General features: G+C 38.9%; 1 protein-coding gene across 1 annotated transcript; it reads left to right on the top strand.

The window, feature by feature from the left end:
* Positions 1 to 323: 323 nt before the first annotated feature.
* Positions 324 to 16,216, top strand: RRH (retinal pigment epithelium-derived rhodopsin homolog). The gene is made up of 7 exons (XM_085058387.1): positions 324 to 5,362; positions 10,113 to 10,303; positions 11,495 to 11,594; positions 12,272 to 12,425; positions 12,790 to 12,958; positions 15,028 to 15,206; positions 16,086 to 16,216. Exons 1-7 carry the CDS (start codon positions 5,257 to 5,259, stop codon positions 16,213 to 16,215), a joined length of 1,029 nt encoding a protein of 342 aa, XP_084914513.1. The 5' UTR covers positions 324 to 5,256; the 3' UTR covers position 16,216.
* Positions 16,217 to 16,302: the final 86 nt, after the last annotated feature.

A 16,302-nucleotide genomic window follows, 5' to 3' on the forward strand; every position in this document is an offset into this window, starting at 1 on the left:
GGAAAGACATGAAAAAGTCTGCATGAGTCTTTGGTCTCTAAATGGATGCATGATGAGGATTGTTGAAAAGATAGTGACTGTCTTCATAAGGATGGAGGAGATCAGGGTGACTCTCTGCTTTGGAACTTTGGAAATAAAATAAGAGGTGAAAACTAGAACCTCTCTGGATTTCAGTTGGAGCCAGGAGTCTGTTTGTAGTCTCTTCCAAGCACTTTTGAAAAGGAATCTGTAGAATTATGTAGCATTGTAACAAGTATTTTGAACACCTTGCTCTATGTGAAATAAGTTCCTTTCAGAATTGATTGTACTGTTACACTTTTATGTTACACTTTTATGTTACACTTGATGAATGGAGTAACAGGCAGATTAATTATATTAACTTGCTGCTTAACAAAAGGCAACAGGTAATTTTTCAGTACCAGAATTGGACAGTTACTGGTTGTTTTAACAAATGTGACCATTACTATTAATAACCTGGAGCAAAACTTGAAAGAGTGGAAAACAAATGTTGAAGAATTCACTTAAATATGAATAGATGCTGCCTAAGTTAACAGATTAAAATGTTAAAATGTTAACAGCTTAAAAAAACAAAACTCAGCACACTGAATTTCTGCTAGTTCTGCTTTTGTGAGAAGCAGCTGAGTCTACTGTTAACCCAGTACATTAAGGAAGTGAGAGATTCCAGTTTTTTCCCTGGTATTGCTACAGGCCTGGCTTTAACCAGGTCAGTTAAATCCAGAACTCTGGAGAATGATTAGGCCTTTGTTGCTATGCATTGCTAGGCCTAAGTGCCTTAGGGCTTTGACTTGAGGCATTGTAGAATTACCTTTTATCTAGACAAAATTCTAAGCAAGTAATTTAATTTCGGGCATTCCACATTGCAGCTGAACAATAATGACCAAATGCAGTTGTAGTGTCAGTACTCCCAATGTCAGTACTCCTGTCATGTTTGCAGCTGGATCCTCTGCTGTGCTGGGTTTCTTCACTGATGCTTCAATAGTTCGTTGTTGGCAGCTGGCACAGATCTTCTTTGCTTATTCTGGTTTTGGAAGACTAACATAACACAGTCGTCACTCTTAGACCCGAATTCATGCTCTTTGCTGTTCTTTAGGGATGTGCTTTTTCCCAGGGTGTCAGAAGGCTCCTGCCATCCCCTGTAAATTGCATGGTGTGACAGGCAGCGTTTGGCTGCAGGCAGTGCTGCCGGGCAGCCCAGGAGCAGACCTGTGTGCTGTGAGTCTCTCAGCAGATGGAGCAGTGAGTCAGCCTAAAGCACTGTTTGGCCTCTGTGTGCAGAGGGGCTAAACAGCAATAGCCATTGCAGCTTGGGAGGAAAGATTGGCCTCTTGGTTGTGGGGAGCGGATTGCAGTCCTAGTGGGGAAATGCATGAGGAACATTATGGCATGGCTTGTGCATACAAACAATGCTGGATGGATTTTATGCAAATATTCAGAGAAAATTTATAGTCTTGGGTCTCCATGGAGTTTGTAGGCTGTTCTTAGGATGGTGACATGTCTGCAGTGTAAAGCTGTAATGAACTAAAACAGAGGTTCTTTAATTTTAAATGACACCTTTATTTTTGTCTTGAACTTTTAATTCAAATTCTATCTGTGAGTATGTCCTGGTGCTCCTGATCCTAGTTAGTGAAATGTGCCAGCTTTATATATGTGCTTACAGATACCCTGTGCTACCTCTGCAGAGGCTAGGAAAGGGGCTCACAGGTACCCTGACAAAAATAGGTATGTTAGCAAAAATGGCAAATTTCAAGTAGCTCTAGTGTCTGGGGAAGAAAAATCACAGTGCAGTCCAAAGTGAGGGAAGTGGGTATGAGGTGTCAGTGTTGGCTCTGGATGAGTTTGGTGTTCCCTGTATTCCTCCTTACTGGCAGCCTTTGGAATAAATAGCTGCACCATCTAAATAGCTTCTCACCTGCCACCTGCTCCAGCAGCACAAAGAGGGTTGCTGTCCTGGAATACTCCTCTGAAGCTCAGGTAGGCTTCAGAGCAGCCCACAGTGCACAGCAGTAGTGGTGTCACCTACCTGTGTCCTCCACCACTGCCATGGCAGTGTTTGGCCCAGGGCATTTGGCTGATTTTGAAACTGAGAGCTGGTATATCACTAGGATCAGATTGCTTACAAGTACTTAGAAGACCTGGAGCCTTTTGTCCATGCCACAGCAAAATTTTGGATTTATATTTTACTCTATTTGAGATCTAAATCCTCATTAAAAAGAGGGTAATACATGGAGGTGTATTATAAATATATTTAGCATCCCTGCATTCCTTGTACAGTTGTTTATTTTCCTTGTATTTTCTGCAGTTGCTGGGATAGGATGGCTCAATGAATTTAATAGATTTACTATGTTACTTTGTCAGAGAAGTTTGATGAAGTGCAGAAAAGAATTGGGATATTTTAATGTAAGTCTGCAAAACTGGCAGTTGTAGAACAGAAAGGGTTTTCTCTGGTACTGACTTGCAGACGTGGACTTTGCCTGAAGAAATGCTGGGCTGTCACACACATACTGCTTCAAAGTAATTTGCAGTTGTGTAAAGTATTGTCTTGGCAAGAAACAGTATTGCTTATTAAAAAAAAAGCATAGCTTATTGTGTGATGTATGGCAAGTAAAAAGCTTTGGGGAGTCACTCCTTTTTCAGGGTGTTTTCTTCTGTCAGCTGAAAATCTCTAGAGAGCAAAACTTTTCTAACCAACAGTTTAAATCTAGTAAAAGTCTCTGTGAACGAGGAGAGAGAGGTAAGTTAATAATTTGTTTTCCTTGGGGTTTGAGCTATTTGCAAGTTTGGGAAAAGATTAAAGGGATGTTTTGCCTTAGTGAGCCCTCCAGCGGTGGTAGGCATAATAAATGTGGGAGAGGTTGGGCTTGGGATAGGGTTGTAGTGGGGTTACTGCTGGAAATAGGAAAGAAGAGGTTTGGGGTTTGTTTTGGTTTCCATTTTATTTTTTTTAATGCAAAAGGTATGTTTCTCTACTGTCATCATTCATGCACTGATGTATATTTTACACATAACTGAAAGCAGCTTGCTAAACCCCATATTGCATTGCCCCACATATATATAGCAATACCTGCAAACTGAAGAATGGATTTAAATAGAAGTTGCATTTTTCTACTGATCTGGGACAACTGGGAAGGAAAAGCATTGCATGACTTTATAAAGGGCCCCTGAGACACCAGTAATGCTATGTTATTGGGGGATAAGAACAGCCTGAGGTTTTGGATTTAATATTCTTCCTTGCACCAGTATTAATAAGCTATGTGGTTTAGACATATTTTTTCTGCTTTACAAGCTGTCGTTCCATCATCCTGGATTATTTGTATACTTCAATATTTGATTTCTTGTTTTATCTTTTTGGTGTTATTTTATGAAGTACCAGTGTTGCAGAAAAAAAAATTTGATGATGTCTGCCTTTAATTTTGACATTTTTCTGGCTATTCCAGTTGCTGTAAAATTAGTCAAATTAAAGAAGGGGCAGAAACAATGTGATGGTACATAGGAGGGACTGCATATATTAGAGAGTTGTATTTTAATCAATTATAAAACTTCTTTTGTTAATTGCTACTGTGCATCTGGAATCCTATCTGAGTAAAAATAGTAATGCTTTGCTTTTCTGACACATTCAGCATTGGAAGCTCTGACTTCTGTGGAAGCTGCAAGATCTGAGGTGCTTTTGAAAATTGTGCCAAAGTGCCAGAGGAGGAAAGCAAAGATATCAAATTATCTGCCATGCCTTTATGTTCCAGGGCAGGACAGTGTTGCACGAGGAAAGTGGCTTAGTTGCCAAACAGATCATCTTTCCTTTCAGAACCCTCCCACCCTGTTCCTGCCTAATCCTCTTCTGACAGGAAAAATACTCATAATACGAGTACCGCAAGAGCTGTGGGGCATTAAAGAAAATGTTTGCTCGTAGAACTGTGACACAAGATCATGTGTAGTAATGATGACTAAATGTTGTGACTGCATGAGTTTTGTATAAAAACTTTATATTCAAATGGATGAAAGATGCAGGGTGTCTGTTTTTGGAGAGCTGAGGAGTTGGAGAGAACGCTCTGTGAGTGTTTCACAGGTTAGAAAACAGAGCTCTTCATGTGTTTTCTATGGGATGACTGTTCCTGTGTCACTGCACCCTTATTGCTGCTCAGAAGGCACAGCCCTAGCCTGGGGCCTGCTTGACCTACCTGTGAAACACTTAGAGCCACTGGTGCTCATCCTTGTCACTTTCATAGCCAGTATGAAAACTCACTGGAGGCAAACACTCGTGAAGCAGGACTGAGGGAAAGTAGCTGATTTCTGATACTGTGTATGAACTCCTTGGGCAAGGACTTGTTGCAGTTAATATTTATGCACGTTTTTTTTAAAGGTCTTTACTTTGGTGTGCTGGTACCTCATCACTGAAGGGAAGAAAACATGAGCTTTTGCTGCTCAGGTCTTTGAAAAATACCCAGTAGTTTTCTGCCCAGTAGTTTTCTGCCCAGTAACATGCCTTGGAAAATCTGCCCAAAGTAAGCTTACAAATATTGTGTTTAGGAGGGGGAGGATATTCAGGCTGTTAAGGCATATTCAACAACCATTTTCTATAGACCAGGCTATTTTAGAAATGTAGCAATTGAGTTTTCTGAAAGTCATGCTTCACTTTGGAAAATACTGGAATGTATTTTTCTTGTGTCTTTGTCAGAGAGTTTAAATCAAAGAAAGAATATTGAAGAAGTAGGTCTTTAAAGATTTGAAGGGATGGGCTTCAGACTAAATGTATCCTGCTTTTTAAAGAAACTGAAATTTGTGTCTTCGTGTTGTACTGCAGGTTTTTGTGCTTTGCATGGTGATGGGAATTAGTTCCAAGCTGGGCTGATGATTGATTGAACTGAGTCAACTTTTGTTGAGGTTTCCAAAGCATTGCACAAGAGGTTTGAGGGGAAAAAGTTTGGGGGCATGTGACAGTTAATCTCATTAGCAGTAAGAATGAAGTTTAAGCATACTGTTCAAAATTTACTTAGTTCTGTGCTGCTCTTTGTTTTAATTAACAATCTCCTGCATAGATTGAGAGCGTAAACTTCTTTCCACTTTAGTCCAATTAAATCATGCTTGGAAGCTGTCAATGGCAGGGGGAACTCCTCCCTACCCCCCTTCTTTTAATTGTTCAGTGAGTCTGTTGAAATGAAAGAATTTGCCTGACAGGGTTTTGTAGTGTTTCGTCTTCTTGATGAATTATTGCAGAGGATAGACGACTGTCTTTTGTCGAAAATGCATTGGAATGACTCATCCAATTCCTCAGAAAGTGACAATGAAGCTCATTCAGCCTTCACACAGACTGAGCACAACATAGTTGCAGCTTACTTAATAACAGCAGGTATGGACATTGGCAAATTGTTGCATAACTTTTGAAATTAGAACTTGTAGATCTGAATGCTCATTTTGTATGGTAACAGTGATGGTATTTCATTTTGTGTTAGACAGCTGTCTGATGGCTTTTCTCCATGCTTACTGACAAGTTAGCAATCAGCTGCCTGACTGAAATATGCAGAAACATCTGAAGTGTGCAGAAACATCTAAGTTTTCTGCTCTATATTTGAAGGCAGCATTGTGTCTCAAAAAATACATTTTGTTGATATGTAATTATAGAAGAGAGTGAGAATTAATTTCTGCCAGCTTGCAAAAGAGATAAAAATAGGGCATTGCTGTCACATCTTGCATTTTTCTGTGATGTACTCGCAGCTATCTTGAGATTTCTCCTGGGCCACATGTTTGTAGTAATATATGTGTAGTCTGAGCATGTGAGGGGTGTCTGTTAGGGGGATGTAAGGGGAAGGGTTGGAATGTGACTTAGAGGGAGGGAGCTGGTCATTAATCAGAGAAGAGCAGATTCCAGTTGCAGCTGTATTTTTCACCAATGACACGTGTTAGAAAAGCACGCTGTGAGGCTTCACATTGTGTTTGTTCCCTGTGACTGCAGTGGTCTTTGGTTAAACTTGAATGATTATAGAATTATCTCCCCCCCCCCCTTAAAAACTTTTCTCATTGTATAACCACAACTGCTTCAGTAGAGCTTTTCTGAAGCATTGAGTGCCATAGTAATGAACTATCCACCTAACCAAAACTGAAACCTACTGTGTTTAAAAATAGGCCTTCTGTACCTTAATTATGAAAAATCAAACCAGTTTATTCTTTATTCACAGACTGTACCACAATTTTTTCCATGTTGTTGTTAGATTTTAATATACTTAAAAATATTAATGTATTTTACATTGTATGAAATAGTATCACTGATCGTCACATTTTATTTAGCATTTATATCTGAAGTGGTGAGTATCAAATTGCTGTTCTGGAAAAGTGGGTATTTTTGGATACAAAGACAATTTATTTCAGGTCTTCAGAGAAAGTAGTAGAAGAGCTAGACAGATCAGTAGGCTTCTTAAGTTGCTGTAGAGATAGATAATGGTCAAATATTGGAAGCCTAGATATACCTCTTACATTTTTATTAAAATGGGTTATGTTGTATGTAACAAGGTGATCTAACAGTTTTGACCAGCTGGTGTTCAGGATCAAAGCTATCATTGGTGACCACAGGGTATCGATGGAATTAGCCAGAATCAACACAGCTCTTCTTTCTTAATCTTGCATGGAAATTAAATGTCCCTCCCCCCCGCCAAAAAAAAAGTTGGATTACTTTGTGATTTTAGGTTTTTTTCTTTTATTTTTTCTGATTATAGTTGGGGTAATCTAATAAATCTTTACTTTCCTAATGAGGAATGTTTTTGACAATGAAGTCCATAAAATATTTGAAAGTATGATTGATTGCTTTGCAAATGCCTTACCACAGCAAATTTCACATCTGGAAAATTTAAGCCTTGTTAATAAGCAGATGTCTAAGAATAATAATGAAGTCTGGGTGCAGTGTTCATCATTACGCTGCTCTTTAAAAGGTTTAAATGCTTCTCTCTTTTGTTTTTTGAGAAAGAAAGAATTGTTAAAATTGCACTCTGCAGTGGTCAGTGCATCCCTTTTTGTGATGACAACAGGGATGCTCAGGCAGCAGCAAGCTATACTGCCTCATGGATGTCTTTCTGCTTATAGTGATGAAATGCTCTGGCATCATTTTAAAATGCTAGCTAGAAAAGTATATTTCATGTTATATGTGAATATTTTATATATACATATTATATATATATGTTTAATATACATTTAATATGTTTTATATATACGTTTAATATATGTGATTTTTTTGTTTTGATGCTACTACCTGACATTGCCATGTCCAACTCTACACCATGTGGTCCCTAAGCACCACATCTACACATTCCAAGGGATGGCAACTCACCCACTTTCCTGGGCAGCCTGCTCCAATGCTAGCTCACCCTTCCAGTGAAGAAATTTTTCCTAATATCCAAAAGTACTCTTCCTTGGTGCATCTTGAGGCCATTTCCTCTCATCCTATCACTTGTTGCTTGGAAAATGAGGCTGATTCCCACCTGGCTACACCCTCCTTTCAGGCAGCTGTAGAGAGTGATAGTCACCCCGAGCCTCCTTTTCTCCAGGCTGAGCAACTCCAACTCCCTCAGCTGCTCCTCACTAGATTTGTGCTCCAGCACTTGTTCCAGCTTCATTGCCCTTTTAATGGGCACTGCTTGCCTGCTGCCTGGAGAAACTTCATTCGTCTGCTTGACCTGATCCTCAGAAACAGACGAGAGAGCATTTCTTGTATCTACATGTTTTTTCTTACTTTGTTCAGGATGGAATCCATCTTCTGTCTTATATTTTGTTCCTCAAAACTTTCTTTTTTTTCTCTATTATTAGTTTATTTTAGTGATACTAACATTTTTAATGAATATACATTTAGCAATTTCCATTTTAATTCCCTGCTTTTGGTTGCCTCCCCCCCACCTTGCTTTTAAGACTGTACTCTAAATTATTAAATTTAAGTGTGTCTAGAAGGATCTTTCCTTGACCTTGAGGATACAAGTTTACAGTCCTGTTATATGTCTGATTTCATTCTTGGTAGCTGTAATATCTGTTGAAACATGCCTCATAAGAAACCTGTATTATTAAACTTGTAATTCTCTTTTGCTCCCTCTCTCCCAAGAGATGATATGCTGTCTGTCAACAGGAGAGCTGACAGAACTGGCACCACAAGTGGGTTGGTTTTTTTTTTTTTTACTATGGTGTTCATTTCAGATCCTCAGCTCCTTGGTTTTGTTAATTTTAGGAGCAGATAGCGTCAGTGTCATTCCTGAAAATGTGTGAATATATGAAAATGATGGCAGATGGTATCTCTGTGGCCAAAATATGTTAGACCTTCAACAGGAGACCTGCACCTGAGAACAGGCAATCCTTGGTGGTGTTAAAAGAGAGGTAGCCAAGGGTTAATTATGATTTTGCCTCATTTGATTTTAGAATTACTGAATCTGATCTGAAGAGAATTTTTTAAATGTGGGACATAGGTACTGTTTAATAAAATGCTGCCATGAGTTTTTGAGTTTCATGTATAATAAAAAATATATCAGGGTGACTGAAAGAAAAGGGTTCTGCTTGTGGAAGTCCACATTCAGTATGACAGCCATTCACTCAAGCTCCTTACAGAATCGCTCCTCAGATCTGTGATGACAAAAACTATAGTGTTTCAATTCGTAGGTGAAACTTCTAAAATATAAGCAAAGGAAAACAAACAAAAAAACAAACAAAAAATTTTGAGGGACATTTCCATGGATAATGTGTTGTGAGACTTTTACCAAAATAACATTCCCCTGTGCACTTGTAAGTTAAGGTGCCCAGGCTATGCAAACGTATTTAAGTTTAGGATTTGGTTCAGTGACACTATAACAGCTGTGCCAGACTAGGAAATCTGTGAAAAACGTACAAATTCCTTTTATGATTTGCAAGTTATTTTTTTAATATCTCTTTGCTTGAACATGTTTGAATTTTCCCTTGTATTGATAAGGGCTGTGAGTCCTGTCTCTGCTGAGGTGTAAGATAGAACTTTATAAATAGCTTATAAAAGTTTAGAGGATGAGAGTTTGCTCTGGATGCCTCTACAACAGGCTAGAGTCTGAAGAGAATAAAACCACAACAATAAAAAAAAGCTTTGTGGGAATGCCATGTAAACTCACTCCAAGAGTGAGCAGTAGGATTTGGCTGGGAAAGGGGAATGGCTGGAAAAAAGAGGGATATGGATTATACCAGGATCAAAAAAAGCTTCCTGATGCACAGGGTCCTGAAGAATATCCTAGGCACCTTGAGGAGATTTAGGTCCAAAGTGAATTTCAGAGGGATTGGATGTGATGAGAGCAGAATGTACATTTTAACTTTAGTTTGTTACAACTCTTTTGAGTCCAGACCAAAAAAGTTGCAAACACACAGGTTAGTGAGGCAAGAGCAAGTTCAGTGCAGAGCTGGACTTTTCCCATGGCTGTGACACAGCCTTAGAGCTTGTCAGGTGGAAGAGAGCTCTGGGCCCAGCCATGCTGCTGTGCAAACCATCCAGAGTGCTTGACAATAGAAAATACAGTTTGCAGCAACATGAGCCAACTCTGACGCTGGCAAAGCTTTGGGCCCTCATGAACAGAGAGAGCAGTTTGTCTGGCTAGAATAGTGATACCAAAGTTAAAGCTGCTGTATCCCTTTAGTCAAGAATTATTGTCTGAATGCACAGTGGGAACTATCTGCCCAGAATGGAAACCTCAGGTGTTGGCAGGGACCTTCTGCTAGATCAGCTGCATAAGGTTTTTTTCCAAAACCTTTTTTTTTGCCAGTCACCGATCTGCATTCTTCTTTACCATGAAGGTCAGCACTGCTCTTGGTGGCCACAGTGTTTGAAGTATAATCCTACATGCATTTGAATTTCTGCTATGCTTCTTCTCATTTCATCAAAAGTCTCAGGTTTGGCAAATGCTCCACTGTTGGTGCTCACTGAATCCAAGGGAAGGCTGCCTAATTGGAAAAGTTTTTTCTCCTTTTCAGTTGTCTATCCTCTTTGCAAAATTACACTTGACTGAAAATAAATCTTGTTTGGGACTTACGTATTACAATAGGCTGCATTGTCTTCTGCAGGTGTATTACTGGCTGGTGTGTTTCTTTTGTAAAGTTTCCTTTTTCTGTTTTTACAGGAGTGATAAGCATTTTCAGTAACATTGTTGTATTAGGCATCTTTGTTAAGTACAAAGAGCTTCGGACAGCAACCAATGCAATTATTATCAACTTGGCTTTTACTGACATTGGTGTTAGTGGCATTGGCTACCCCATGTCTGCTGCCTCAGACCTGCATGGAAGCTGGAAATTTGGATATACTGGATGCCAGGTATTGCATTTCAGTTACAGAGAAAGTTTTTAGCGCTGGAAAGCAAACTGGGAGATAAGTAGTGACTTTACCTGGTGTTAAGTTATTTTAGGAGATAAGGTGGAAGTGCGGAATTTGACTCTAGACCTGAAGCTGATGTTCTGGGATGCCGTCAAGTTCTGGAGACAGTATTTCATGTGAATTTCGATTTGAACTTACATTTATCATCTGAAAACATCAAAATGTAACCTTATATCTATCAACTAGACATTTTAAAATAGCTTTAAGAAGGCTTACAAAATCAAATCCCAAAATGAAGATGGTTACAGTAGCACATGCTCATTTGATGACTTAGTTGATACTTAAAAGACTTAGATTGTGGCTACACTCTTGATGGTGAGCTTGACAGATCTTGGTGAGTTCTGCTTGGCAAATGCATGTCCTTTTTTTGTATGGGACCATTAGGATATCCAAAACGAAGGCCTCTAAGGCTCTTGGTCTCCATTAAAGATTTAGCCTAATTTTGATAGCTGTCTATTTTTAAGAATAGACTGACTGAAAAAAATATACAGCAGAGAGACAGTGGCCTTTGCTCACTGTCTTTTGTCATTTTAATTTACATTATTGATAGACTGTGGGCTTAAGTGCCCAGGAGTATGAGTAGTAATGTGAAGGCATATACTGAAAATGTGTGATAAGCAAACATTTTGTACATTTATGTGCTGGAATTGCAGCATGTGTCACTCTGTGCAAAAGATCTGACACACATAAAAATGGGGGCCAAGGAGGTAAATCAGTGAGCCATATCTGTGAATGTGTAGTTATACAACAGATAAAAGAGTGGTAATTCAGAACTCACATTTGCTAGAGCTGTAACTCTTTCTGATGGACCAAATGCTCCTCAGATTTCCTTAACACATATTGAATACATGAAATAAACCCCTCCAACTCTGAATCTCAAAATTTACGTATTGAAAGACAGTGTTTCTTTGATTTTGAGACTGCTGTCTTTAGGATTTCTAATGTGCCTACAAGCAGGTGCTTTTGAAATGTTTGCTTTTTCATGAGCCAGCTTCAAACTGCCTGCATTGAATTAGCTCCATCAAGACCTTGCTTGTGGAAGGCTGAATAGTATATGTTTATTCAGTATACAGATTTGTGCTTGTACCTTTGAAAGGTTTCTCATAAAGGATTTTCTTGTTCTAATTTCAGATCTATGCTGCCCTAAATATCTTTTTTGGGATGGCAAGTATTGGTTTGCTCACTGTTGTTGCAGTTGATCGTTACCTGACCATCTGCAGGCCTGATATAGGTACTGTACTTATAGTAAAAAATCAGTCACTGTTGGGAGGAATAAAATTCTGAATTGATTCTATTGTTTTCTTGTGAATTACTCCATAATTACAGAGCTGTGTACAATTTAAACATACAGTACTTGGTTAAGTAAGTTACCTAGTTGGCATACTGCTCGTTAAAGTGCAAACTTCACCATTAGACTGTTACTTTGTAAGTTGTATTTTCATGGCCATTTTCAGTCTTTAGAGGGCCACATCCACATAAAGAAGCACATAAAAAGCCTCTGGCTGTGTCGAGTTTTGACCTCTGTCAGGCAGGTGTTTGCCTCTGTTGTTTTTCTCTCCTGTGTTGCAACTGTGTTGTAACAGTTAATTCCTGCCCTGCAATCTTCCAAGGCTGTACTTGAATGCAGTGTTGCATAATAAGCTTTTGGCGTGGGGTTGGGATCAGGTATTGCCTGAATGCTGAGAGCTGGAATGGGTGATGGTGTTCGAGGGCCTTTAGAGGCTGCAGGGACTGAGGTGTCAGTCAGCAGTATGAAACAGGTATGCTACAGTGTTTGGGAGTGCAAACCTTGGAAAGGTCTTTATTTAACCCATTGTGTGCTCGCTGGAAGCTACTTGTCACTCTAGTTTGACACTGGAAAGAAGCAGCAGATGACAATTGTCTGTGATTGTCTGTGCTTGGCCACAGGAAGAAGAATGACCTCCCGTAGCTACGCCACTCTCATCCTTGCTGCGTGGATAAATGCAGTTTTCTGGGCTTCCATGCCCACTGTGGGCTGGGCCAGCTATGCTCCAGATCCCACTGGAGCAACGTGCACCGTGAATTGGAGGAAAAATGATGCGTAAGAGTCCCCCTCACCCTTTCTTTTAACTTTGCTGTCTCACTGAAGTCTAAGATTGTTTAATTTGCCACTACATGTGCATAACTTCTTTCTGAAGTATGATGCAAATTTTTTTAAAATTAATTTTAAACAGTGGAAATAACTTAGAGCAAGTCAAGACAAAAAAACCCATGTAAGAAATGAGCCATGCTTCAAAACTGAAATACTTGTAGTTTTTAATTAAAAAATTAAGCTAAAGAAAAATTTCCTTATTTTTTATATTTGTTATTAAATTTCATAATCAAATCAAAATACCAAATTCTTTGGTAACTTTTCCTGGATGGCTATTTGTAAGTTACTCTGTTTTGTTTTTCTGTCTTATCAGGTCCTTTATTTCCTACACAATGAGTGTAATTGCTGTTAATTTTGTTGTACCCTTAACAGTCATGTTTTACTGTTATTACAATGTTTCCCGGACAATGAAACAATATGCCAGCAGTAGCTGCCTGGAGAGCATTAACATAGATTGGTCTGACCAAGTAGATGTGACAAAGGTAAATGAGTGCATGTTTTCTTTCAAACATTTTTTGGTTTTTCGTGTTAAAATCTTAATGGCAAAGGAACGGTGCAGCTTTTTAAGGATTTTGTTTCCCTATATTCCCCCTTTTCTTTCATACTAAATATTAGCTGACACTGAGCCTTAGTGAAAATTCTTGGCTTGACTTACCACACTAGATTATTTTTTTTTGATCTATACTCTTTCCAGATGATTAGCTACTTTGAAGGCTGGGAACATTGTGAATTTTCCTTGCCTCTCTCCTCTGTCATTACCTAGAAATGTATGTCCAAGGTGCCCTAGGAGAACTTTTACTCTGTGTCTGCAGAGTCCTTAGGCTTTCTGCTTGGTTCTCAGATGTGTCTGGTCTGAAATGGATTGGTCACCTCTGATTTGAACTCTTGGCCTAGGAAAGAAAGTGCATTTCCAACTCCCAAGAGGTGTGATTCCAATCTCTTGTTTTTTTCAGCCTGTTCAGCTTATCTCTTATGTAAGCAGTAGAAATGTGAGTTATGGCATGAAATTATATATCCTGCCTGGAAGGTTGACATTCTTTTAATGTATAAAAGTCCTTGAGAAGTCTTGAAGTTTACCAGCTCCTTTGATTTTGTGTAAAGATGTGATTTACGGTTGGGCATGATGAAAAAGTGAGAGAGAATTGGACAGAAGAGTGTGTACCTATGTTTTTGAACTACTTATCAGTGCAAACTTAGCATTCCTTGAAAAACTTTCACATTGCTAAGTTCTGAAGAATAGTATTTTTACCTAAAAAGAGTCATTTGAGTGTTTCACTTTTATGAAGAACTTTCAGAATACTTGAAACCGAGGATTCAGTTAAAAATTTAGACTCATGTTTGTGAAGAAAATGCATTTTCCTATTTTGCAGTTGAAGACACTAAATTATACTTAAAAAAAAAAAGAGAAGAGATTGATGCTTTGGAGTTAAGCAATATCCTTCTTTAGCACTGGACTACTTGCTTTTTGCAAATGAGCATTCTCTAAGCTTTTTATGCACCAAACTTCTAAATGAAAGGGTTCTTTCATACATTTTGGTATTATGTTAGGTATTGTGTTTGTGTTTAAATAGGGACCTTCTGTGAGAGTCACTGCTTGTGTATTGTTGTGCTCTAGAGCAGCTCATACAAACTAGCTGTTTACTTCTTGTTTCTCACTTTGTTCATCACTGAAAGACTGACTAAGGGAACAGGTGATGAGCACTAGGGAATCCTGGATGTACACAGCCCGGCAGTTTTGGTTGATTTCCTAGTGGTTTTTTTGGTCCTCTTGATTAATTTGAGATTTCCATTCAGTTTTCCACTAGTGATTAATGTCCCTGACAAAAGCCAGAACAGTCTGTCTCAGCTGATCCCTCTCCTACCTTCCCATTAGCCCCAGTTTTTCACTGTCCAGGTCTGACTGTGGCATGGTGTGTCCTGGGGGCTGAGCCCCAACATACCTGGGCTGTTCTCTCTGGCAGGCAGGCAGGGAAGACATGACTGCTCAGATACCTCCTCAATGTGGTACTTGAACATGTCTATCATGCTTCATTAAATCTAGCAGACGCTTCTGGGTTCCTTAACTATACGTCCTAGAACATTTAGTTTCTTTCATTTAATGGTACCATAATGAAGCCTTGTGAAACATTTTTATTAATGGCCTAATTTAATATTTGGTTTAGATTTTTGTCTCTGTTCATATTTATGGTTTGTAATAGCATCCCAGAGTGATTTGTTAGGGGAATCATAATTCATATGTGAAGTCCTCCCTGGTAATTTGAACTCCTGATGGACAGAGTTGATATAATGAGTGGTGCTGACTTTGAAGGCATATTGTATATAATGAGATGACAGCATGCCAAACACATGGCAGTGAGGTGTGCTATTAAATCCCCAAAGTGAGACTTCATTGTAAACTGTCAAAATGTGTCAGGTGTGCTTGTTTATATATAATTTCATTCAGGATAGCTCTATTTTCACCAAGGTGCATGTGCTTTTGTTACGAGGTTTTGTTGTGAGGTCTTCACCTTGGGGTAACACTGGTTATGTGCCTGTTCCTCTTGTTTCACAGATGTCTGTTGTGATGATTGTAATGTTCTTGGTGGCGTGGTCTCCATACTCTATTGTGTGTTTGTGGTCTTCCTTTGGAGACCCAAAGAAAATTTCTCCTGCAATGGCCATCATAGCTCCTCTCTTCGCAAAATCGTCCACGTTCTATAATCCCTGCATTTATGTCATTGCAAACAAAAAGTAAGTGTTCCAAATTTAGTACTAGTCTCTTCCATGACTTTAGCATACCATCTGAGTATGGATCTAAAATATGAGTGTAAAATATGGCAAGGTGATTAGTGAAGAGCAAAGGGTTGTAATTTACCAAGGATGATCTTTTGGCCAAGAAAGTCTAAAATAAACTTTTTACCATCATAAGATCATACTGAATTGATACATATTATCATGGCTTTTGAAAGTCCCATTTGTGTTTTTTAAAGGGGATTCATTATGGAATTTGGGTTGCATCAGCAGCAGACTGGTTTGTGGCCAAAGTGTGAGTGGCTTAGTGACATATAACTTACGTAGATTTTCTTGTTTGAATTGGGATATATTGGGATATATCTTACTCTGACTGATTAGGATGGATTGACCCTTTTCATTGAAGTAAATAGGTTAAGCCTATTCTGATTTGAGCAAGCATAATAGATGCTCTGGTCAAGCCAGTGCCTCTGACTGAAGACTGGGTTTTGCAAAGAGACACTTTTCTGTCTCTGCTACCCATCTTCAAGTAGAGCCTGCAATCTCTGTCTAGGTGAGCATATCTGATCCTGCTGAGTCAATGGAAAAATGTCTGTTTTTTTCCCATTCTGTAAGTTCATCTTTGTTGTGGCTGTACTCTCTCCTGGGACAAAAACAAGCTGCTGTGATCCCTGTTGAAGAAATGAAATTAGCTGTACATTCTTGTACATGGAAGTGAAAAAGGCCCAGGTCCCTTTTAATTCCAAAACCACTTTTTAAAAAATTAATTATATTCTACTAAAATTGAAAACTATTGTAATAGTTAAGGCCAGGTTACCCAATTTCTGTTTGGTTCTCCAGCTAATGCTGTTTCTGTTTTCCCTTTCTTGCCCTTTGCAGGTTTCGGAGGGCAATCCTGGCAATGGTGCGATGTCAGACACGGCAAGAGATAACCATAAACAATGCTTTGCCCATGAGTGTGTCTCAGAGTGCACTGACATCACAGAACTCCAGTCATTTGCCTGCATAAGTTACATGGAAAGGAGTGAAATCTGGGTTCAAGTTAATTCATCTTTTGGACGATTAATCTTTTTGAATAATAATCTTTCCCGGCCAG

This window comes from Lichenostomus cassidix, chromosome 4 (genome assembly GCF_008360975.1).
Source record: "Lichenostomus cassidix isolate B80296 chromosome 4, HeHo_3.0, whole genome shotgun sequence".
Classification (NCBI taxonomy): Eukaryota; Metazoa; Chordata; class Aves; order Passeriformes; family Meliphagidae; genus Lichenostomus; species Lichenostomus cassidix.